General features: G+C 42.4%; 1 protein-coding gene across 1 annotated transcript in view; it reads left to right on the forward strand.

Moving 5' to 3' along the window:
• Positions 1 to 24,685, forward strand: part of MYT1L (myelin transcription factor 1 like) — a 180,198-nt gene extending 155,513 nt beyond the window's left edge. Inside the window, exons 17-20 of the mRNA XM_066596421.1 lie at positions 10,755 to 10,858; positions 11,980 to 12,039; positions 16,103 to 16,246; positions 24,454 to 24,685. Of these exons, the coding sequence (XP_066452518.1) occupies positions 10,755 to 10,858; positions 11,980 to 12,039; positions 16,103 to 16,246; positions 24,454 to 24,594 (449 nt within the window). The 3' untranslated portion in view covers positions 24,595 to 24,685. The remainder of the gene's footprint in view (positions 1 to 10,754; positions 10,859 to 11,979; positions 12,040 to 16,102; positions 16,247 to 24,453) is intronic.
• The last annotated feature ends 1,041 nt before the right edge of the window (positions 24,686 to 25,726 follow it).

Genomic DNA, 25,726 nt, shown 5'->3' on the forward strand with positions numbered 1-25,726 from the left:
TCCCGTTCCTGCCATACACGTTGTAGTGTATCACGATTGACTGATGGTTCCTGTGATACGTACTCGTAGATCATGCATTGTGGGTGGTATGGATAGGGTGTAGACTCAACACTCTCCAGAGAACAAAATCATAAGACATAAGGTTTGGGGAAGATAGAGGCCAAGGAAGAAGTTCACTCTTGTCACGACCTGCACGGCCAATTCCATCTGATTGGGAGTCACCTATTGAGCTCACTTCGGCCTTCATCGTAAAAATAGGAGAAGGATCCTGTTGGAAGATAAAACCTGGGATTTCCTGTTCCAGCTGCGGCAGAAGCCATATCTGTAGCATGTCCAGGTACGAAATCCCGAGGATTGTGTCCTCATGGATTTTTAGCAAAATCACCCATAAACTATCAGTTCAAGAAAACTTTTAAAAAGATCAAAACTTTACAGCTAACAATCAATGTTAGAAATCTGATTTATACAGAAAAGATCTTTCAAATAGAATTATATTCGCACTGAGTGTAAATTTGCAGAAAACAAAAAGAAACCGTGAATTACATTCAAGTCATATAATCTTCAGTAATATTTACATTAGATGCCAGTTTTCAATAATTTGCCTCCACAAAAATGATGTTCTCATTATTGTAGTGTGAGCCTCTTACATTCCACCACCACTAATTTCATCGTAAATTTTTACTGTACATCAAGTACTTAATCACATTAGAAACACAGAAAGACAAAAAATAATAACATGTGTTGGTTTATTACAAATCAAATATGAAATATTGTACCTGAAGACATCAGTTCTTTAATTACTTCTCCTGCTCATGTGATGAACGGCAAGACAAGGCTATGATAGATATATATAAGGGCTCTGCATGTGTCTATCAAATGACCCAGACAGATTTATATCCATTGGAGTTGGAAGTTTCTTGAATACCATGAAGATCTTGAATACCATGTACAGTAGCGTTGAGCGAACTCAACCAGTAGAACCCTGTTTCAGGTAGAACTTTGCTAAAAGTTCAGTTTGGCATGAATCCGAACCAAGTTTTTAGCAAAGTTCTACCTAAAACTGTTTCAGTTTGCTCAACACTAGTCCTTAACACTGGTGTATAACACTATGTATGAGCAATGCGAGCCCTGTATAACACTCTTAGGCTTTTAAGGCTCTTAGATGGTGTTATACACCAGTTTTAGGGTTGTTGGTGAACTTCCAGTTTGGTTTGAACTAATTCGGATCAAAACAAATTTTTTGCAAAAGTTCGTTGAACCAGTCAAACCGATCTTTTCAAATTTTCACTTATCACTAACCATGAGGCATAGATAAAGAAAAATATATTGAAATATTACATAATTTTTCTTTATATGATGAATCCGGGCAGAATCAGAAGCCTCATTTAAAACAAGACAAACTAGAAATTTTTAAAACCACATTTTGTAATATAATGGTTAAACGAATGTATTCCACCAAGCATGCAAATATACTACTACAGCTTACTTTAGATAAGAGTTGTCAGTAAAACATCAAATTTAGTCCATGTCTAATAAAAAATAGACATTGAAGATAATATCCCTGCCATAATATGGCCTTTCTCAAACTCTCATACTATGGCTGAAGCAGCATTTCTACTGTATGTGTATTTGTAAAGTAGATTTTGTACCTGTCAGAGGTTTGATGTAGTGTTGAGGCAGGTAGGGATCTTAACTGATTGTGCACAGTAGATGGTACTGGAGAATCTTTCCTACTGTTTGTTAAATGCATATCTTATCATAAGTACCAAATAGTAGAGGTGTCCAAATATAGTGTAGTTCTCTTCATTATATCTAGCGAAGATCTGCAGTACAATTCCAGACTCTCTTCTACACAAAAAGTCCAGAAGCCAAATAACTTATTACAGAGTTATCCGGGATTTTCAATTCACGGTCTATCCCTAGGACATGGTTATGGGGGCTGGCCATTAGGACACTTGCTGATCATCAGAGCGCTTCAGTGCAACATTACTTATCCAGGCACAGGGACAACTGTTAAAGGGTAGTTCAGGCCATTCCAAGGCTATTCCTGTGCCAAACACAACAAAATACAAATACTTTAAGCCCCCATATAAATTATATAAAAGTCAACCGAACTAGCCTATTCTGGCACAATCAGACAACAATCATATATGTAAAGAGTAGAGATGAGCGAGCACCAAAATGCTCGGGTGCTCGTTACTCGGGTCGAAATTTTCGCGATGCTCGAGGGTTCGTTTCGAGTAATGAACCCCATTGAAGTCAATGGGTGACCCGAGCATTTTTGTATATCGCTGATGCTCGCTAAGGTTTCCATTTGTGAAAATCTGGGCAATTCAAGAAAGTGATGGGAACGACACAGCAACGGATAGGGCAGGCGAGGGGCTACATGTTGGGCTGCATCTCAAGTTCCCAGGTCCCACTATTAAGCCACAATAGCGGCAAGAGTGCCCCCCCCCCTCCCAACAACTTTTACTTCTGAAAAGCCCTCATTAGCAATGCATACCTTAGCTAAGCACCACACTACCTCCAACAAAGCATAATCACTGCCTGCATGAAACTCCGCTGCCACTTCTCCTGGGTTACATGCTGCCCAACCCCCCCCCCCCCCTGCACAGCCCAGTGTCCACAGCGCACACCAAATTGTCCCTGCGCAGCCTTCAGCTGCCCTCATGCCACACCACCCTCATGTCTATTTATAAGTGCATCTGCCATGAGGAGGAACCGCAGGCACACACTGCAGAGGGTTGACACGGCTAGGCAGCGACCCTCTTTAAAAGGGGCGGGGCGATAGCCCACAATGCTGTACAGAAGCAATGAGAAATATAATCCTGTGCCACCGCCATCAGGAGCTGCACACGTGGGCATAGCAATGGGGAACCTATGTGCCACACACTATTCATTCTGTCAAGGTGTCTGCATGCCCCAGTCAGACCGCGGTTTTTTATAAATAGTTACAGGCAGGTACAACTCCGCAATGGGAATTCCGTGTGCACCCACAGCATGGGTGGCTCCCTGGAACCCACCGGCTGTACATAAATGTATCCCATTGCAGTGCCCATCACAGCTGAGGTAACGTCCGATTAAATGCAGGTGGGCTTCGGCCCACACTGCATGCCCCAGCCTGATTGGGGTTCTTTAGAAGTGGACACATGCAGTTACAACTCCGTGTGGACCGACAGCATGGGTGGGTGCCAGGAAGCCACCGGCGGTACATAAATATATCCCATTGCATTGCCTATCACAGCTGAGGTAATGTCATGTTTAATGCAGGTGGGCTTCGGCCCACACGGCATGCCCCAGTCAGACTGGGGTTCTTTAGAAGTGGACACATGCAGTTACAACTCCGTGTGGACCCACAGCATGGGTGGCTCCCTGGAACCCACCGGCGGTACATAAATGTATCCCATTGCAGTGCCCATCACAGCTGAGGTAACGTCTGATTAAATGCAGGTGGGCTTTGGCCCACACTGCATGCCCCAGTCAGACTGGGGTTCTTTAGAAGTGGACACATGCAGTTACAACTCCGTGTGGACCGACAGCATGGGTGGGTGCCAGGAAGCCACCGGCGGTACATAAATATATCCCATTGCATTGCCCATCACAGCTGAGGTAATGTCATGTTTAATACAGGTGGGCTTCGGCCCACACTGCATGCCCCAGTCAGACTGGGGTTCTTTAGAAGTGGACACATGCAGTTACAACTCCGTGTGGACCCACAGCATGGGTGGCTCCCTGGAACCCACCGGCGGTACATAAATGTATCCCATTGCAGTGCCCATCACAGCTGAGGTAACGTCTGATTAAATGCAGGTGGGCTTTGGCCCACACTGCATGCCCCAGTCAGACTGGGGTTCTTTAGAAGTGGACACATGCAGTTACAACTCCGTGTGGACCGACAGCATGGGTGGCTCCCTGGAACCCACCGGCTGTACATAAATGTATCCCATTGCATTGCCCATCACAGCTGATGTAACGTCAGCTTTAATGCAGGTGGGCAAAAAATTAATTGGATTACACTGTAGGCGAGGGCCCCAAAAAATTGGTGTACCAACAGTACTAATGTACCTCAGAAAAATTGCCCATGCCCAACCAAGAGGGCAGCTGAAACCCATTAATCGCTTTGGTTAATGTGGCTTAATTTGTAACTAGGCCTGGAGGCAGCCCAGTTAAAATTAAAATTGGTTCAGGTGAAAGTTTCAACGCTTTAATGAGCATTGAAACGTATAAAAATTGTTTACAAAAATTATATGACTGAGCCTTGTGGGCCTAAGAAAAATTGCCCGTTCGGCGTGATTACGTCAGGTTTCAGGAGGAGGAGCAGGAGGAGGAGGATGAATATTATACACAGATTGATGAAGCTAAAAGGTCCACGTTTTTGATGGTGATAGAGAACAAAGCTTCCATCCGTGGGTGCAGCCTACGTATTGTTTAGGTATCGCTGCTGTCCGCTGGTGGAGAAGAGAAGTCTGGGGAAATCCAGGCTTTGTTCATCTTGATGAGTGTAAGCCTGTCGGCACTGTCGGTTGACAGGTGGGTACGCTTATCTGTGATGATTCCCCCAGCTGCACTAAACACCCTCTCTGACAAGACGCTAGCCGCAGGACAAGCAAGCACCTCCAGGGCATACAGCACGAGTTCAGGCCACGTGTCCAGCTTCGACACCCAGTAGTTGTAGGGAGCAGAGGCGTCACGGAGGACGGTCGTGCGATCGGCTACGTACTCCCTCACCATCCTTTTACAGTGCTCCCGCCGACTCAGCCTTGACTGGGGAGCGGTGACACAGTCTTGCTGGGGAGCCAGAAAGCTGTCAAAGGCCTTAGAGAGTGTTCCCCTGCCTGTGCTGTACATGCTGCCTGATCTCTGCGCCTCCCCTGCTACCTGGCCCTCAGAACTGCGCCTTCGGCCACTAGCACTGTCGGATGGGAATTTTACCATCAGTTTGTCCGCCAGGGTCCTGTGGTATAGCATCACTCTCGAACCCCTTTCCTCTTCGGGTATGAGAGTGAAAAGGTTCTCCTTATACCGTGGGTCGAGCAGTGTGTACACCCAGTAATCCGTAGAGGCCAGAATGCGTGTAACGCGAGGGTCACGAGAAAGGCATCCTAACATGAAGTCAGCCATGTGTGCCAGGGTACCTGTACGCAACACATGGCTGTCCTCACTAGGAAGATCACTTTCAGGATCCTCCTCCTCCTCCTCAGGCCATACACGCTGAAAGGATGACAGGCAAGCAGCATAGGTACCCTCAGCAGTGGGCCAAGCTGTCTCTTCCCCCTCCTCCTCATCCTCCTCATGCTCCTCCTCCTCCTCCTCAACGCGCTGAGATATAGACAGGAGGGTGCTCTGACTATCCAGCGACATACTGTCTTCCCCCGCCTCTGTTTCCGAGTGCAAAGCGTCTGCCTTTATGCTTTGCAGGGAACTTCTCAAGAGGCATAGCAGAGGAATGGTGACGCTAATGATTGCAGCATCGCCGCTCACCATCTGGGTAGACTCCTCAAAGTTTCCAAGGACCTGGCAGATGTCTGTCAACCAGGCCCACTCTTCTGTAAAGAATTGGGGAGGCTGACTCCCACTGCGCCGCCCATGTTGGAGTTGGTATTCCACTATAGCTCTACGCTGCTCATAGAGCCTGGCCAACATGTGGAGCGTAGAGTTCCACCGTGTGGGCACGTCGCACAGCAGTCGGTGCACTGGCAGATGAAACCGTTGCAGGGTGCGCAGGGTGGCAGCGTCCGTGTGGGACTTGCGGAAATGTGCGCAGAGCCGGCGCACCTTTCCGAGCAGGTCTGACAAGCGTGGGTAGCTTTTCAGAAAGCGCTGAACCACCAAATTAAAGACGTGGGCCAGGCATGGCACGTGCGTGAGGCTGCCGAGCTGCAGAGCCGCCACCAGGTTACGGCCGTTGTCACACACGACCATGCCCGGTTGGAGGCTCAGCGGCGCAAGCCAGTGGTCGGTCTGCTCTGTCAGACCCTGCAGCAGTTCGTGGGCCGTGTGCCTCTTCTCTCCTAAGCTGAGTAGTTTCAGCACGGCCTGCTGACGCTTGCCCACCGCTGTGCTGCCACGCCGCGCGACACCGACTGGTGGCGACGTGCTGCTGCTGCTGACACATCTTGATTGCGAGACAGAGGTTGCGTAGGAGGAGGAGGAGGAGGGTGGTTTAGTGGAGGAAGCATACACCGCCGCAGATACCACCACCGAGCTGGGGCCCGCAATTCTGGGGGTGGGTAGGACGTGAGCGGTCCCAGGCTCTGACTCTGTCCCAGCCTCCACTAAATTCACCCAATGTGCCGTCAGGGAGATATAGTGGCCCTGCCCGCCTGTGCTTGTCTACGTGTCCGTTGTTAAGTGGACCTTGGCAGTAACCGCGTTGGTGAGGGCGCGTACAATGTTGCGGGAGACGTGGTCGTGCAGGGCTGGGATGACACATCGGGAAAAGTAGTGGCGACTGGGAACTGAGTAGTGCGGGGCCGCGGCCGCCATCATACCTTTGAAAGCCTCCGTTTCCACAAGCCTATACAGCAGCATCTCCAGGCTGATAAATTTGGCTATGTGCACGTTTAACGCTTGAGCGTGCGGGTGCGTGGCGGCGTACTTGCGCTTGCGCTCCAACACTTGCGCTAGCGACGGCTGGACGGTGCGCTGAGAGACATTGGTGGATAGGGCCGAGCACAGCCGAGGTGAGGGTGTGGGTGCAGGCCGGGAGACGGTATTGCCTGTGTCCTGAGAGGGGGGTTGGATCTCAGTGGCAGGTTGGGGCACAGGGGGAGAGGCAACGGTGCAAACCTGAGGCGGTGAACGGCGTTCGTCCCACCTTGTGGGGTGCTTGGCCATCATATGTCTGCGCATGCTGGTGGTGGTGAGGCTGGTGGTGGTGGCTCCCCGACTGATCTTGGCGCGACAAAGGTTGCACACCACAGTTCGTTGGTCGTCTGCACTCTCAGTGAAAAACTGCCAGACCTTTGAGCACCTCGGCCTCTGCAGGGTGGCATGATGCGAGGGGGCGCTTTGGGAAACAGTTGGTGGATTATTCGGTCTGGCCCTGCCTCTACCCCTGGCCACCGCACTGCCTCTTCCAACCTGCCCTGCTGCTGCACTTGCCTCCCCCTCTGAAGACCTGTCCTCAGTAGGCGTGGCAAACCAGGTGGGGTCAGTCACCTCATCGTCCTGCTGCTCTTCCTCCGAATCCTCTGTGCGCTCCTCCCTCGGACTTACTCTAATTACTACTACCTGAGTGATAGACAACTGTGTCTCATCGTCATCGTCCTCCTCACCCACTGGAAGCTCTTGAGACAGTTGCCGGAAGTCCCCAGCCTCATCCCCCAGACCCCGGGAACTTTCCAAAGGTTGGGCATCGGTCACAACAAACTCCTCCAGTGGGAGAGGATTCGGAACCATTGCTGCCCATTCTGGGCAGGGGCCCGAGAACAGTTCCTGGGAGTCTGCCTGCTCCTCAGAATGTGTCATTGTAATGGAGTGAGGAGGCTGGGAGGAAGGAGGAGCAGCAGCCAGAGGATTCAGAGTTGCAGCAGTGGACGGCGCAGAATTCTGGGTGGTCGATAGATTGCTGGATGCACTTTCTGCCATCCACGACAGGACCTGCTCACACTGCTCATTTTCTAATAAAGGTCTACCGCGTGGACCCATTAATTCTGAGATGAATGTGGGAACGCCAGAAACGTGTCTCTCTCCTAATCCCGCAGCAGTCAGCTGCGATACACCTGGATCAGGAGCTCGGCCTGTGCCCACACCCTGACTTGGGCCTCCGCGTCCTCGCCCGCGTCCACGTCCTCTAGGCCTACCCCTACCCCTCAGCATGCTGTATTACCAGTAGTGCAGAAACAGAACGCTGTAATTAAATGTGCCGCTTATTGGCCTGTGGTTGGAGGCTGACTTCCCTTACGGAATGCACAGCAGAGCCAGGAAACAATTTTGCGCAAGCCTGCTGTAACGCTTAGCTGCGTATTAATTAGGACTACTACCCCCAGCAGATAGATACTGTAGGCAGCGTATAATATTATGTATACTGTTTCCCTCTGGCGGGATGACGGCGGTGATGTAACAGAGACAGCAAATCCAGGAAACAATTTTGCTCAAGCCTGCTGTAACGCTTAGCTGCGTATTAATTAGGACTACTACCCCCAGCAGATAGATACTGTAGGCAGCGTATAATATTATGTGTACTGTTTCCCTCTGGCGGGATGACGGCGCTGATGTAACAGAGACAGCAGATCCAGGTAACAATTTTGCGCAAGCCTGCTGTAACGCTTAGCTGCGTATTAATTAGGACTACTACCCCCAGCAGATAGATACTGTAGGCAGCGTATAATATTATGTATACTGTTTCCCTCTGGCGGGATGACGGCGCTGATGTAACAGAGACAGCAGATCCAGGAAACAATTTTGCGCCAGCCTGCTGTAACGCTTAGCTGCGTATTAATTAGGACTACTACCCCCAGCAGATAGATACTGTAGGCAGCGTATAATATTATGTATACTGTATCCCTCTGGCGGGATCACGGCGCTGATGTAACAGAGACAGCAGATCCAGGAAACAATTTTGCGCCAGCCTGCTGTAACGCTTAGCTGCGTATTAATTAGGACTACTACCCCCCGCAGATAGATACTGTAGGCAGCGTATAATATTATGTATACTGTTTCCCTCTGGCGGGATCACGGCGCTGATGTAACAGAGACAGCAGATCCAGGAAACAATTTTTCGCCAGCCTGCTGTAACTCTTAGCTGCGTATTAATTAGGACTACTACCCCCAGCAGACACGCAGTAAACTGAAGACAGTTACAGGCAGCCCAAATATAGTATTTTTCCCCAATTTTTTGGAAAAAGCCCACTGCCTATATAGCCTGAATATCTCTTTCCCTGCCTCACCAGTACTGGCCCTATACTCTGTACAATGACTGCAGACTGAGGACGCAATGCTCTGCACGGCCGATATACAAAAAAAATAAAAAAATGTGCAACACTGCAAAAAGCAGCCTCAACAGTACTGCACACGGTCAGATGTGGCCCTAAGAAGGACCGTTGGCGTTCTTGAAGCCTAAAATCACTCCTAACGCTCTCCCTATAGCAGCTCCGACACCAGCAGCACTTTCCCTGATCTCTGTCAGAATGCATCTGTGGCGAGCCGCGGGAGGGGCCGATTTATATACTCGGGTGACACCTGATCTTGCCAGCCACTCACTGCAGGGGGGTGGTATAGGGCTTGAACGTCGCAGGGGGAAGTTGTAATGCCTTCCCTGTCTTTCTATTGGCCAGAAAAGCGCGCTAACGTCTCAGAGATGAAAGTGAAAGTAACTCGAACATCGCGTGGTGCTCGCCTCTAGTAACGAGCATCTCGAACACGCTAATACTCGAACGAGTATCAAGCTCGGACGAGTACGTTCGCTCATCTCTAGTAAAGAGGCCTCCTGACTCTACACCCAACAATTGATTTAATTGGAAAAAAAGATTGGGCATCTTAGTGCCCAATCATTTTGTTCTCCTTGAAGATAAGCGACCAGTAGAGGTGTCTGTTAGCAGCTTTCTCTACTATTTCCATGAAAAACACATGAACACAAGCATTCATGTGTACAGGGAAGTCTGGGGAAATAGCTGTGTTTGACCAATACTTATTGAAAGTGTGTGTATACCTTTATAATTACAATTCTGTACCTAGATATACAGCACCATGGTCCATTGAGTAGGGATCAGATACCCAACAATCATACACTGATGGTTTATCTTAAGGGTAGGCTATAGATTGAAATGCCCAGATGATGTCTTCAAGTTATTTTATGGCTCTTGCATAGATGTTTCTTAAAAATGGAACTATAATACGTGATCTTGGTTAAGAAGAGTCAACTGACCATAATTTCCTCTTCTTCTCATTGAAATAAAGATAATACTCAACAATTAAAGGATCTGAAAATGGGAAAAACTCTTACTAAATACGAGCAAATTATCTATTTGTCTACGAGCTTAAGCAGTGGTGGTCTAATAGTTTGAGCAAAGCCTAAGGGTCAATGGCCAAAGGTGGCCAATGACATTTTTCTCAGATACAATACTCCCTAAAGTGGTATTCCAAGATTCCCACAGATTTAATTAAAGCTACATATCATTTTAGAACTCACCTGTTCATTCTGCTCCCATTCTAGTACCACATCTCTAGTGCTCTCCACCAGTCTTTGTTTTTTGGTACTGCAGTGGTGACGTCACCCATTACCTGTGTCATCACCACAGCCAATCACTGGCCTTAGCGGTCATGTGGGTAGTCTATAACATCATTGCTGGTGCTCTGTCTACCTGCTGTCATGAAATGTCAAACTCCCAGCATGACAACTGCAGCCAATCACTGGCCTCAGCAGTCATATGGATAGTCGGTGAGATCATCACTGCAGCACCGAAAAGACAATCAGGGAGTACTAGAGCAGTGGCTAGTGCAGAGCAAAGGATAAGTGCTCCACAAATGCAATTAACCAATACCAAGTGAAACATGCCTCTACTGATTGGTAAAGGGGTCCATGAACTTTAATGCCTGGGGGCCCAGATCACCTTGAGTCCACCACTAGGTTGCAATATATGGCTCTAAAGTTGCATAGATTATCTTATTTTTTATACTTCTCACAGGGCTCATTAAATTCTAAATCTTCTGTTCTAACTATGCTTTATCAATAATGTTGTTAATACAAGCGTTACCGGTGATGCTTGATAGTTTACAACTCTATTACATATTTTCTTTTAATATCCCCTTAGGTATAGAAAATGATGAGGAAATAAAACAATTGGATGAAGAAATAAAGGAACTAAATGAGTCCAATTCCCAGATGGAATCTGATATGATTAAGCTGAGAACTCAGGTAACAGTTTTCTATAAGCAATATTGAAAATGTCTTGCTTAGGTAATTTCAAAAACAACGCTATTACGGGCTTTGCCGAGAGATCATACAACTTTGCTATGTACGAGTTCCCTATATGAGATGCCACTAACTTATTCATAAATTTAAGAACCAAATACTAAAAAAAAATAATGCAATAAAGCTTTTATTCTCATACTCACCCATACTTCATGCATGCCCTGGTCATTGTTCCAAAGTGAACTTCACCCTTTTTGGTCACTTTTGCTTACTGTAACATGGATAGTTAACAACACAGTAGCATTTCAGACTGTACTACTAAATCTGAATTATCATTGTCATTGTAATATTTTTCTTTTTAAAGCCTGCACTGTTTCTTTGTGACATGCATGTGCATGAAAAATCCGGATTACATCTCTATGTGACATACGTGAGTGCATCCGTACTTCTGTAAATACCGTCTTCTGTGGCCACATAATCATGCTGGCTGCATGGTATTCATCAACCAAGACATCAGATGTATTTATGGACAGATCGGGGAAAAAAATTATTTACATGGAGGGTAAGGGTGAGGATGAGAACTCGGTGGCCATTTTTAAGTGTTACATTAAAGCGTGTGGCACTGTTAAAAGAACATAACAAAAATATTCAATTTGACCTTAATTTAACCCAAATTTGGTAAAAAAAAAAAAAAAAAGTTCAGATAAAAGTAATATTGACAACAAGTAGAACAAAATAAGAACTGCCTATTGTCTACAGACTTGCAATTATTGACGTAAATTGTAGTAGAATAGTTATGTTTGTATAATAGAATTTAGTGGTTATGATTTTTAACAAAGAGGTGGAACTAAAAAAGCACACACATTACTAATGATTTTCCAAACAACCATCAATTCTAAGCATCACCTAAGCCATTACTGAAGAGTGCTGGCTTACAATCTTGACCATTTCAATTGACCGGTTGGCCTAGTCGGATGGCTAGTCTAACAAATCTATCAACTGGTTCCAAAAGAGACTCATGCTGGCCGTTGACACACATGTCCATTATTTTGCTCACTTGAATCAGTTCCACCTCTTTTGCTTCATTCTCTGCCCCCTTTTCAGCTTCTGCTCCCTCCCACTAGGTACTGGACGAGCGTCCTGTTGCTTGCCAAGAACCCTGTGTTGATGAATACCAATTTCATGTAAGTTACACGGGAGGGGAGGTTGTGTGATTTTTCCATGTAACTTACACGAAATTCAGCCTTCGAAGAATAAAAGTTATTCATAAGTAGTGTTTGATTTCAAAGTTTTTTATCTACTATTTTCACATTGTATACAAAGGTAGTTTTGCTTAGTAAGGGCTCAAGACATAAAACAAAAATTAGGACATAAAAGTTTTTCTTTAGTTATAGTGAATATCATCTAATATTATATCAATTACATCTACATATAATATCATTTTAGAACATAGAAGATTGATGTCAGATCTTCTGATCTTCCACAACTTATTCCAGATTGTGCCCCCTAGTTGTTCTTCAGTTTCTTATTAAAAGCATTTCCATCCTGAAACTTATTTAAACCTTTAACATATTAAAGGTTTTGACCATTCCACACACACATATTTTTCTTCTTTCCTCCGGGCTTTATAAATTAAGTTATTTAGGTCTCTTCTGATAAGTTTTTTTTTATACTTCAGACATTCCACCATTTTGTAACCGATCTTTCCACTCGTTCTACTTTATCAATATCTTTCTGTAGGGCAGGTCTCCAGAACTGAACACAGATGTGTTCTCACCAGAGCTCTATACAGCAGGATCACAATTATTAATATTTAATTTAAATTACCATTGGTTCCGGGGCGCTGTACATATAAAAACATGGGTTCAAATATATGACATAAGCTAAAAACAAGAACAATAAACATGAACTAAATAGGTGACAAACTGAGGGCTTACAATATACAAGGGAAGGGGGAAGGATCGGTAGGCGATAGTAGAGGCTGCTCATATGGTAGTGTGGTAGTAGTAGTATTTGTTGTCAGTTGTAGGCTTTTCTAAATAGATAGATTTTCAGGTTGCTTTTGAAGGTTTCAAAAGTGGGGGAGTCTCACATTTTTGGGTAGTGAGTTCTAGAGTATAGGGGATGCATAGGAGACGTCTTAGAGATGAGTCCATAAGGAGCAGAGAAGAACAGAACAAAGAAGGAAGTCTTGTGGTGACCGAAGATTACAAGTGGGGAGGTATTGGAAGGTTAGGTTAGAGATGTATGAAGGAGACAGGTTGTAGACACAGCTGTATTGAAGGGACCAGTTGTGGACAACCTTGTGTGCAATTGATAATATTTTGAATGGAATTCTCAGGATATTGGATAGCCAGTGAACTGATTGGCAGAGGCGAGAGGCTATGGAGTAATGAGAAGAGAGGTGGAATAGTCTGGCAGCAGAAATGAGAATGGATTGGATGGGTGTAAGACTCTTGGATGGGAGGCCATAGACAAGGATGTTGTAGTAGTCTAGAGATGATGAGAGCATGCACTAGCATTTTTGTTGACTCAAACTTGAGGAAAGATCGTATCCAAGAGATGTTTTTGAGTTGCAGGTGGCAGGATATGGTGAGCGCTTGTACGTACGGTTTGAACGACAGGACAAAATCAAAGGTTACCAGAGACAGTAGACACAAGGGACTAGGGGATGTATGAAGCCTTTAACCCTGATAGGTAGGCCTAGTAGAGGGGTTGGTAAGTTGGGAGAAAGATGATGAATTCAATTTTTTCCATGTTGAGTTTTAGAAAGTGAGAGGAGAAGAAAGAGAATATAAGTCATAGACATTCTGGGATTCTAAATAGCATAGAGGTAACATCAATCCCCATTTCTACTGGTTTTGACCCTGTCTATACAAACAAGTAGCCTATTTGGTTCTCCTACTGCTTAGCCACTTTGTTGACTCATTTTGAAGCTGTCAGATATCAGAACCCCTAAATCCTTCTCTTCTGAAGTCCTGGCTACTACAGAACTTACGATACCCAGCCCGAGAATTCCTTCTCCCAAAGTACATTATTTTACATTTGGAAACATTGGACTACAGTTTTCATTGTTTTGGCCATTTTGGCTAAAGAGTTACATATTTTAGGTAAATGTTTCTTTAAAGTAACTTCAAGCAAAAACAGGGCCTAATAGGGCATTGCATGACAGGTAAAGCTATTCATTAAAAATGCTATAAAACAATATACTATATTAATAACAATATGAATATCTGTGTGAGAGCACCCAACATATCCAACAATTTATCATTTCAGTAATATTAATTCCCTGTTTAGCAAATAGATCATGCTATCATCATGTCAAGCAATCTGTAATGTGAGTTTTTGAGAACCAGGGTTGAAAACGTGAGGCTGACGTCAGCTGATGATGTCATTTCTGTGGGACACCTTGATATCATGCAGTTAGCAGATGAGCAGGAAAGGAACACTTTTCTGTCAATTACATATAATATCAACATGCTGGGGGCAGGATTATGCCTTATAACATGGTATACAAAGTATAAAACATGCACTGCTATATAATATGGAAAATGAAGAACCATCACTCTATGCCTTCAGAAATAGATAACTATAGAGCACTAGTAATTATTAAGAAATTTTAGTACCAGTGTTTTTGGTGGCACAATGCGCTACACAGCTCTGCTACATGCATGTCACACACACTCAGCTCTGCTACATGCATGTCCCACACACACACACAGCTCTGCTACATGCACTTCACACACACAGCTTTTCTACATACACGTCACACAGACACAGCTCTGGTACATGAACGTCAAACACATACAGCTCTACTACATGCACATCACACACATACAGCTCTGCTACATGCATGTCACACACACCTCAGCTACATGCATGTCACACACACAGCTGTGCTACATTTACATCGAATACAGTTCTGCTACACGCATGTCACACACACACAACTCTACTACGTGCACGTCACACATACACAACTCTGCTGCATGCATGTCACACACAGCTCTGCTGCATGCACGTCACACACAGCTCTGCTAAATGCACATCACACAGCTCTGGTACATGTACGTCACATACACAGCTCTGCTACATGCATGTCACACAGACAGAACTCTGCTACATGCAGATCACACACATACAGCTGTGGTATATGCACATCACACACATACAGCTCCACTTCATGAACATCACATACAGCTCTACAACATACATTCTTCATCCCATACAACAGGGATCACAACCGCCACAGCAGAGTCCTGGACACACTGATCACCCCCTGGTCAGGTGACTGATCACATGGTGGTGACATAATCACAGGTCCTGTAAGCACAGGGCTGGTGTAAAGCTCCGCCTGTTTTGGGACCTGTGATGACATCACTATCATGTGATAAGGGACGGAGCTAAGAGCCCTGGTTACTGATCCCATGATGGTAGCATCTTCACACGTAACTGACACAGTCACTCACTTACTGACAGGTGGTCATTAGTATTCCATAGCAACAGAGGTTGCGAGGGTTTGTAGGGAATGTAATCTGTCTGTAATCTCCACAGGGATGAAGGACCTGTGATGATGTCATTGTCATGTGATCAGTAGCAGAGCTCAGAGCCTAGGTGACTGATCACATGACGTAACTCACACAGTTACTCACTCACGGACAGGTGGTCGTTAGTATTTTGATACCAAGAACAGCACACCTATAAGTATGTCAGATCGGACCACACAGATCTAATTTTCTTACACAAAGTAGAACATGCAGAGTAAAGCTCACATACGGTATAGGGAGGTAGAGCATATACAGGCTGCGATGCAACCATTGATATACAGAAGGAAGAAACCTAGCAGCTGAAGGACGCAAAAGTTGTAATGATAAATTGGTTGCTAAGATTTTTTTCACTTATATGCCATTTATATTAAAGCTTATAAATTTACCTTTAACTATAGTGTTATCCCAATAACAAAACTGACACATTCACCTTTGCTACATCTACATAAAGAGATAAATATGCCATTTTTATTTAATTATTCCTATAAGAATTGAATATTGGTTAAGAAATTAGGAATGCAGTTAAGAACACATTTAACTAATTATTTTCAACCATTTAATCATTTGACTACTTAACATAACAATTACTATTATGATTGCACTTACCATCCTTAGACCTAACTGGTAGTATTATTGATAGCACCATGGTGATGTTTTATAATACTTTGTGTTGTATTTTGCACCTCTTTGTACTTTATAGATTACAACAATGGAGAGTAACCTGAAAACAATAGAAGAAGAAAACAAAGTCATTGAGCAGCAAAACGAGTCTCTTCTGCATGAACTGGCCAATCTAAGCCAGTCTTTAATTCATAGTCTAGCTAATATCCAACTACCCCATATGGTGAGTAATTCTCGTGTGTCCATCATAGAATATTTTAAGATCGATTTTGTCATTGATCAGATAGAGTGGCTACTTTAATTACCTTGGTATGTAAAACAGTGGTTTCCCTCCTTTATACAGTACTCATTGTGTTTTGGTTGTCTCCTGATACATGACCATCATTTCCACTCTTTGGCCGATATGTCTGGTTCTTGTTTCCTGTACATTTTTTTATTGTCTTGTTTTCATAACTAATCTGTGAACCTCATCATCAGTTATATTAAGTCTACCATCACACATGAACCTTTCTATTTTCTGCTCAAGCTTTTGATCAGATAGACAAAGTAATGACTGAGAGAACCTTCTTCAATTATCAGTGGGCATTGTCGAGACACGGTTTTGCTCTATCAATGGTGCTTGACTAAAAACTTGAGTAGGACATAGGATATTCCATATCTGGTGAGAACTCCTTCTTCTCACTATTCCATCAGCGTTACATCATCTACTTTTCCATGTTCATTCCTATCTATGTCTTCTTTTTTATCTATTTTCATCTATTTTCCAAAACTTGACTAAGAAGTTCTATGATACGGTGTTAGTAAATACACAAACACCAGTATGCTGTCGCCATGTTTTATGTATTTTTTGGGTGTCCATTCTCTTGTTCTTCACTCCTGTTCTTCAGCTTTTCCTACATACTTTTGCCACACTGAGCTAAATGTACGTAACTTATGTCTCAAGATCCAAATACTAATGAAACCACATCTTGAACTCTACCCATGGTCTACTCCTCTTTTCTTTTCTCAATAGCTCATCCCATGCACATCTTCAAGATTCCAATAGGGCTGAACCTCATCTTTGGAATTCATGGTCGTACTTGATTAGAGCTTCTCTCAGCATCAATCAATCAACCAACCTTTCATTTTCCATCTTTCTGGAGACTCATATTGTTAGTGTTGTTAATGTGGAGTTATCCTAGTCACCATATTCTCCCAGTGCAACCAACCTATGTTGTTAACCTGGTTTCCATGAATGATTTGTGTTATGTGGATTGCCCAACCATCAACAAACCAAGTCATAATTTGTTACTCCATGTTCTCCTCCAACCTGTAAGCTTCTGTGAGCTGGACCATACCCTTCATCTGAAGCTATCCTTATACCTCTGTTATGTACAACAATCTTTAGGGATGGATTTACTAAATAATGCTGATATAGGAATAGTACATACGTTTTTGTTTTTTTTAAATCACAACACAGGAACAAAATGCTGCACATGCAATACCATCATTTTATGGTTTTAAACATAGTTATTTTCCTTTCATGTGACATATAAAGACAGATATATTTTCATACATCTTAAGACATTTCGTTACAATATGGGTCTGCGAATATTTCAAGCAGGGGCAGTACAACAAACATAACCTTGTGATTCTTGTTGCAGTGTCAAAAACGTCTTCCTTTTCATGTTGCTGCCTTTGTCCTACTGTACATTGTATGGATGTATTTGCACTGTATATAAATATGTTTTCTTATTGACTTTTCTGGGTATTATTTGCAATACTGTTATGATTTTGTCCTACATATCATAAAAGAGGAGAAGTACAAAATAATACTGAATCCTTATACTATGCTATGTAGGACCAATATTGCTACAAAACTGCATAAAGTGATAACATGGGGCTTTATAGCATCACATATGTTTCTTTTGCTTCCGACTGTTCTATAGGAAACACAACAGTGCATTAGTAAAGTGAAATGGTCGTCAAAAACTAAAATTCTCTCCAGTCACATAGGCCTTGATCTTTTTTGATCTCCAAAGAAGTGTTACCTAAAATCCTTCTATATGGCTTTTCACATGTTTCAACTTTCCTTTGCCCGATCTTCTAGCTGTGTTAAGGCCCATTTACACACACAAAGATAATCTTTCACACAATTGCAAGATTGAAAGTTTTTCAGCCATTAACACTTTATCTTCTTCATTTACAAGTAAAAGGGCCTCCAGGAGCTGTTTGCAGAGCCCAGCATGTGATTGATCGTGGGTGTCGGCAGAATACAATGTTAACTGCCGACTCCCCGCGGAGATAACAGTCTGCTGTCTACTGACAGATAAAGCTGTTTGCTTGATCTCCAGTAGCTGAACAATGGATTTTAAGTTTACTAAATACTAATAAAAGGCAGCATCAATCCGTGCAAAGTTAAAGAAGTTTCCTTAAAAACCTTTATTCCTCATGGCACAGAGAACAACAGTTTAAATTAAAATCATTGTTCAAACGAAAAGTGCCCGATGACCGTGTTTACATATAACGATTATCGCTCAAATTCGGTCATTTGAACGAATTTTGAGCAATAATCGTTGCATGTAAATGGGCCTTTAAAGTGCAACCAATCAGCGAACAAATGGGCAAACTTTCGTCATTGACAGTTCAGCTTGTTTAGGCAAGTACAAAAATGTTTTGTGTATGACTGTACATTTCTCTTTAAGAATGGGGACATGTACAGCTGACCGATGACAGCTCTATGAGGATGAACGATCATATTAACAATCGTTCCAATTACAGTCTGAATCGCCCTTTGTAAAGGCCTGGTGTGATGACTGCTGATCTAGTTGATTGGCACCTATCTACCAGAGCAAATTGCTTTGTGTAAAACGACTCTTAAAGGGGTTTTCCGGGTTATTATTTTTATATAGTTTTCGATGCACCACAGCATCTCACAGGTGATATTACTGAGCTAGAAGACACGGTGACATCCCGTAAAACCTGTCACGTGGGCTTCCAATGTAGAAGGCTTATAGGACATCACTGATGACATCTCTGTCGGGCTGTCAGGACGATGTTGTTCAAAATAACATTCAGCTTGTACTATTTGAAGAAGGTGAAAAGGATTGCCGGCATCAACATCACTGCTCTTCATATCTGCTCAATGGAGCAGAAACACTCTTAGCCCGAAATTCAGCCACTGATTGAGTGTTTTGAGCGTTCAGAGACTTTGCAATGGGATCTCTCTTTGAGCTGTTCACAAGATAAAATAGTGATCCTTATCTATCTCACAACTGAAATCTTGCTAGCCTGGCAACCTGTGTTTGTTCCCTAATACAAGATAAGGAGTTGGTAATGTTTTCTGAAGGATGAAATCTTTTGTAAGAAGACAGTGACACAGCTACCTATGTACATACAGGCAATGAAGTCTTCTTCTTTTTTAGATACGGCATTTGGACACAAATATACAGTAGCAAAAAAAATTCTGTTTCCAATTTGAATCTGGACAGGACCTATGGGTACTTTTACAAATCCTTGACCAATGGATTAACATATGAGTGCGTATTTACTTTTGTTTTATATGGGACATGAATCACTGTTATGGGGACAAATGATCGTTAGTATGATTTTTTGTCCATTTAGACTCACTGTACATCTCTCTCACTTATGGAGATGTACAGATGATCAGCAAGCATAAAAATGCTTGCTGAAAACAATGATCAGCCAACGAGTGTTCACATTTTTGTGGGCTGATCGTTGTACCTCTTCTTGGCCCACTTGTTGGGCGAATGAACGTTTGAGTAAAAACTCATGCCAATTGGGTCATGTAAAAAGGCATTAAAGCTGCCGGTATACCTTCAATAGTTTGTTCATCTGAACAGCTATTCCTCTTGACTCCCCCATATACATGACTGCTTGGCTGAATAGTGCATTCATATGCTTTCCTTGGGGACTATGAAGAAAGCCGCAGCCAGACTCTTCCAATGGTGGCTTATCTTCAGGAAGAACAAAGGTATTAGGCATTAAAATTCAACTCTTTTGTCTGATATTTGGGGTAGGTGAAAATGTAAATGATCAACAAATGTTCATTCATCAGCTGATCAGTTCATTTATTCAGGCATGAAAATGCTCACTGGTTGGTTGTAGATCTCCCTGTTTAAACGAGGGGATGTGCAGCTGACAAATGACAGCTCTATGGGAACAAATGATCATATTAGCAACCACTTATCTCCTAATAGAGTATGAAGCAGCCTCTGTGAAGGCCTAGTAGATGAGTGCTGATCTCGCTGATTGGCGCACATGAACTGCTCGTTATGAAAAACATTTTTTCCGTTTTTTGTCAGACAACAAACATAGATACGTTGATAAATGTATCCCTTACAGCCTGTAGCCACCACTAGGGGGAGTTCAGTGCATATGAATTTATACAGATACCACTGAAGTCAAGGGATGCTGTAAAAATCTCTAAGCAGTGAACTCACCCCCAGTAGTGGCTGCCAGAAAATGCTATGATTCTGCTGGGAAGCAAGAGTTCGGTCCAGGCCTTATAGTAGGGAAATGAGTTCTGCCTCTATGATAAGTATGCTACAGTACGTGAGGAATTTAAGGGATATTTCTGAAATCAGCTAGTCTCAAAGTACTATGTTCAAGTTCCACAATGGAATCCTAGATGGAAACTGACATAGTTTACCCAAAATGTTTTTAGAAAATTTTTAATCTAGAGAACATTGAAGACCTCTGGTGCGGCTGGAGGCCGCTTGATTGATGGTATACAGGAGATGAGAAGACCCAGGATAAACATTATCATTCTTAGAGAAGCAGAGCTGATCCAGTAGATAAGGAGAACTTTTAAATTATATTCCTTCATTTGCTCCTGTGAAAGAAAATATACAAATCTTCCAACAAAATGTTTGACCAACTTCGAAAAATCTGAGAGGACAATCCAAAGATAAATGACCGTTTCTTTCCTATTTCAAATTGCCTGTGATGAGAAAGTATTCTTGGGAGTCCCTTGCAAAGCCCATATCTTCAACTGGCATATACATTCTGGGTGTCTTATCTTATGACTTAGAAACTTTTTGTATAAATGGGTCCTATAAGGGCCCAGAAAAAAATATTTTATTATTATTTTAATATGGTCTGGAAAGACTATTTTCTTCCTTGAATCCAGGTCCTCTGGGTTCCATCAGGTTCTACTATTAATGAGGTTCACTGATGTACTCAATTTTGAAACTTGTTCTTACTGCCTGGATAATTGTTTTAGGTTCCTCTGCTAGACCAATGCAGTCAATAACCTACTGTAATGTGAATCAATATCACCATTGCTGCCTAACTCCAATTCTAGCACGCTGGGTCTAAAATGAGATCTGGAAGAACTCAGTTAAGGTCTTCTGCACCTCTATCCGAATGCATTGTTGTCTTCTCTAATCATTTCCTTGATGTTCTTCAGCAGAGAATGATATCTCTCATCCACAGTTTTCTCCATGCCTTCGTGCCAAAGATTATTTTTGTATTAGAAGAAGACTTTTCCGCAAAGTCTGCATTATCTTATGGAAGTACTTTGACACTTCAGTTTAATTGCACTTCTTAAATGTACAAGGAATAGAGCTAATTGCAATGTGTTGTGTTTGCAACTGTCACCCAAAGCTGCATGAAACTATATCTCCAGGACAACCATAAAAGTAATACAAATTGCCTATTTAAATTACCGTAAACTACAACATTGCTGTAAAGTATTATGTTACAATGCCGTGGTGATAAAGTTGTCCTTGCAGTCCCAGCTTTATCTACATTATCTACTGTAGGTATTCAGTAAGTTCTCAATGGAAATTACAAGGAAAACCAACAACGACAATGTAAATGCACAAAATATACTGTAATCGTACTCAGCTTTTTTAATGGTCATTTTAATTAAGTTTTATACTTTTACAACATAATTAATATGTGGTCCATATTCCATCTGTCTGTTATGCAGCATTGATCTTTAATTCCTGTCGCGGGCATTAGGGTAGTAAATCCACATATACTTGTAGATGTGAGCTTTAGTAAATACTTGTATTCCCAATGGAATATTAGTTTTAGAGCATTTTTTGTAAAAATTCTGCACTGCACCGTTTGTCTGTTATTCCTTCTAGAAATGTATGAATAAGTTGACAATTGGGTATTACCTCTCCCTGTCAAAGGGATGTGTCTCTGCAAAGACAGCATTAATTGAACAGGTTCAGATAGCGTAGGGTCACACCTCCAACTGGTAACACCCAATTGTCATTTCCTACATTTCTAGGAGGAATATCAGAAGAATGACACAATGCAGAGCTGTAGGAAAAGATAATTAATGGAGAATAGATGTATGAACTGAAACAGACATTTCTGGAGAGCTCGTAGGTCTTCTTTAATGTGTGCATACCTGCTCATGGTTATAGAGATGATCAAAGACATTTTAGGGAATTTTGGTTCTCATGAATTCTGGTTCTCAGTGGACCCATCAGACTGTATCATATATCCACAGCCTAGACAATGCACTCACCTGCAAAGTCTTAGATAAAATGCTCACCTATAGATTCTACATGTTCATTTTCACAATCAGCTTTTCTTTCTCACCCAACATTCCCTCGAACAGCTGATCATCACAGACTAGGAGCCAAAAATCTAATTTCAAATCTTCTGAAACTAGCTATATATAGCTGTTCCCAGGGGAATCAGTTTCTATGTAAACATTTTACTCAAAAAAGGCAAATTTTCCAGATAATATTCAGATGTTTATGGTAAAGTTTCAGAGTTTATACATATGGAGAAAAAGATTGAAGGACATAGGCATTTGCTTAGTTTAGGATGAAGAAAGACGTTGCCAGGGGATCTATTAACCCCTTCAGTGGCAGGTTTAGGTAGTCTTCAGCACATTTCAACACAGAGTTTTCAGAGATTTTCCGGGCGTGCCACTAAAGGGGTTAAAGGTAATCTATCATCGGGATTTAGGCCACAGGATCACCACAGACCTGTTATCCAGGGAAGTAGCAAGTAGCCAGTGATGTTCTTTCAGTTTCTGGCAGGTGCAGAATCATGTAGAAACACCACTTTGAAGTCACGTGAGTGGAGCCACTCTCTACAGAAGTCATGCTGGCAAATCCCTCTACTGAGTTGACTGACATCCCAAAGGCCTGGGAAGTCTTCACAAGTCACCCGCTGTGACTTCTTGTGGATCAACAGTGCACAGATGGAAGTGACTTGTAATTACATACCTACGAGACATCAATCAACCCAAGAGGGGGAAGGGCCAATGTGACTTCTCCACACTAGTGACTCTATACAGGCATGGGAATAAAGCTTTCAATGTGTTTTGATTACTTCATGATGCCACAACTGCCAGGAAATGAAGAAACATCATTAGGAACCTCCTAGCATCCTGGTTGTGGGGACCTAATTCCTAGTGACAGGCTTCCTTTAAAGTTGCAGCTATGAGCTCCATTTACTTCATACTGCATATACACTGCATTTTCTATATTTCATTTTTGTGCTTCTTTTAAATTGTTTTCTTTTTTCCCATATGCTAGTTTTTTGTTGTGTTTTGCTGCAGTTATTGCAAAACCCACAGCATTTTTGGCACAATCTTGTGATACATGCAACATTTTTATCAATGGGTTCAGACTTGGCATTGTTTCAAATGCTTTTTAGTTAAAAACGTGAAGGAAATCTTTGTTAAATGAGTAGAACTCTGTGTAATTCTCAACCCATGCCAACTTTTTGTATGTATTGCAAAGTTGCACAGGGGCCCCATAAATAATAATGTTGGACCTGAATATATGAAAATAGATATAAATAACCTACCTCCTTTGATTTCTCCACATTGCCTACAGAGATGATGTATGACTTCTGTATTTAGTGTTATTTGGCTCTCGAAGTCTTGCACCACCCCTTAGGCCTTGCACTAGTCATAACACAGTCTATCATTTTTTCCCCTGATGTTTTCTTTTAAAGCAACCCTATAGACCTGGGACAAAATTTTGTCCCCAGACCAGAGGGGGAAATATAGGCCATCGATCTACCTGTTCCTCAGGCTCTGATCCGGTGATTGAAGATGGCTGTGCCCCTTTTTAGACTACTCAATACACACCGTGCATCAGTAATCAGTTACTGCATGCTTCTTTCTGGTTGGCCAGGGCTGCCCACGTAGTAATGGCCAATCAAGTAGCATGTAACGTCTTAAACTATCGATGCACAGAGTGCATCAAGTAGTCTAACAAGCCATGCAGCCATCTTGGAACACCGGAGTGAAGCCTTAGGAATAACGGAAGGCACCAGTTAATATAACACTCCATTTACCACCCACCGGTGGTTATCCTTAGACCATACGGTCGGTTTAGCTTAGCAAGATCTGTTTTCTATCATTGTACAATATTGTTGTCAAATTACAACTCATCCACACCAAAAACTATGCTTCTAAAATAATACCGACTGTTTCCTATCTTGTAGGATCCCATCAACGAACAAAATTTTGATGCCTACGTGACCACATTGACGGACATGTATACAAATCAAGATCGCTATCAAAGCCCGGAAAATAAGGCACTTCTGGAAAACATAAAGCAAGCTGTAAGAGGAATACAAGTCTAAACGGAAAGTTTTGCTCGAACAACAAAATAAAGATGCCTCTTGTTTTCTGCTGCTGTAATCTACCAGAAAAGTGTTATATATATTTATTCATTCTGAGACAGTGTTATGCTTACAAGACTCCATGATGATTTTATGTCTTGCTTTAAGAATAGTACCTGCTGAATAGATTTTGAATACATTCACATTTTGTACGTTTTCATATAAGCTAACATTGTGTGATATGCCATGTAATGTTTATAGCTGCTAATGTATGCACATTTTTAAGGTAAATATATTTCTGAAAAAGGGAAGCTGCCGAAGAGAATCAGAGGGTAGATTTTTTTATGCTTTGGTGATCAACGTTTTAGTATTTTGAACTGGAGAAGACAAATTCCACTTCTAAATGGTATTGCCATCTGCTGCCACTTTCTAAAAAAAAATTTCATTTGGTCTCTGAATACTGGAGATTTTAAGGTTTTGGAAGAACATATAACATGGTGCGCATACTGTTTCACAGCGAGCCGTAAAGTGAAATTGCTTTATTTTTTAAGGACCTTTGAGGTATAAGGCTGAATGTTTTTGGTTTCCAATGTCGACGATACAAGTGGGGCAATGAATTGAGTTTCTTTTTAAACTCTGAAGAACGGACATTCGAGAGTTGTAAGATATACTTACTCTGAATTTTTGTTGACGTAAGGGAACATCTAGGTATGAAAAACCTAACGGGGGAAAGTCAAAGCAGCTTACAAGCACTTTTCATTCATAACTGAACTTCATCTGATCTCAATATGGGAACCTCCATTGTTGAACTACATTGGAAGAGAACGTTGAGATAATTCCTACTGATCATTTTTCAAACAGACTTTGGAGAAATAGCCACTACTCACCCTTCACTCCTGGATTGATTCATTTCCCTTTGAACTGCGTGTTACACAAAAAATATACTTGTACTGGATTCCTGCATTTTTGATCAAGGATGAAAGACACTATTTTTAATACATTTTATGTTGCCTTTTTTCATCGTGTTCTCATTTAATTGGGGGTTTTACAAGTAATGCAAAAAAATAAAACCCGTTTCTGATCCCTGAAATAATTCCAAAAAAAAAATAGAGTTAGCAGAAAAAGTAGACCATCTAAGTTTGAACCTTTTTAA

This window comes from Eleutherodactylus coqui, chromosome 1 (genome assembly GCF_035609145.1).
Source record: "Eleutherodactylus coqui strain aEleCoq1 chromosome 1, aEleCoq1.hap1, whole genome shotgun sequence".
Lineage (NCBI taxonomy): Eukaryota > Metazoa > Chordata > Amphibia > Anura > Eleutherodactylidae > Eleutherodactylus > Eleutherodactylus coqui.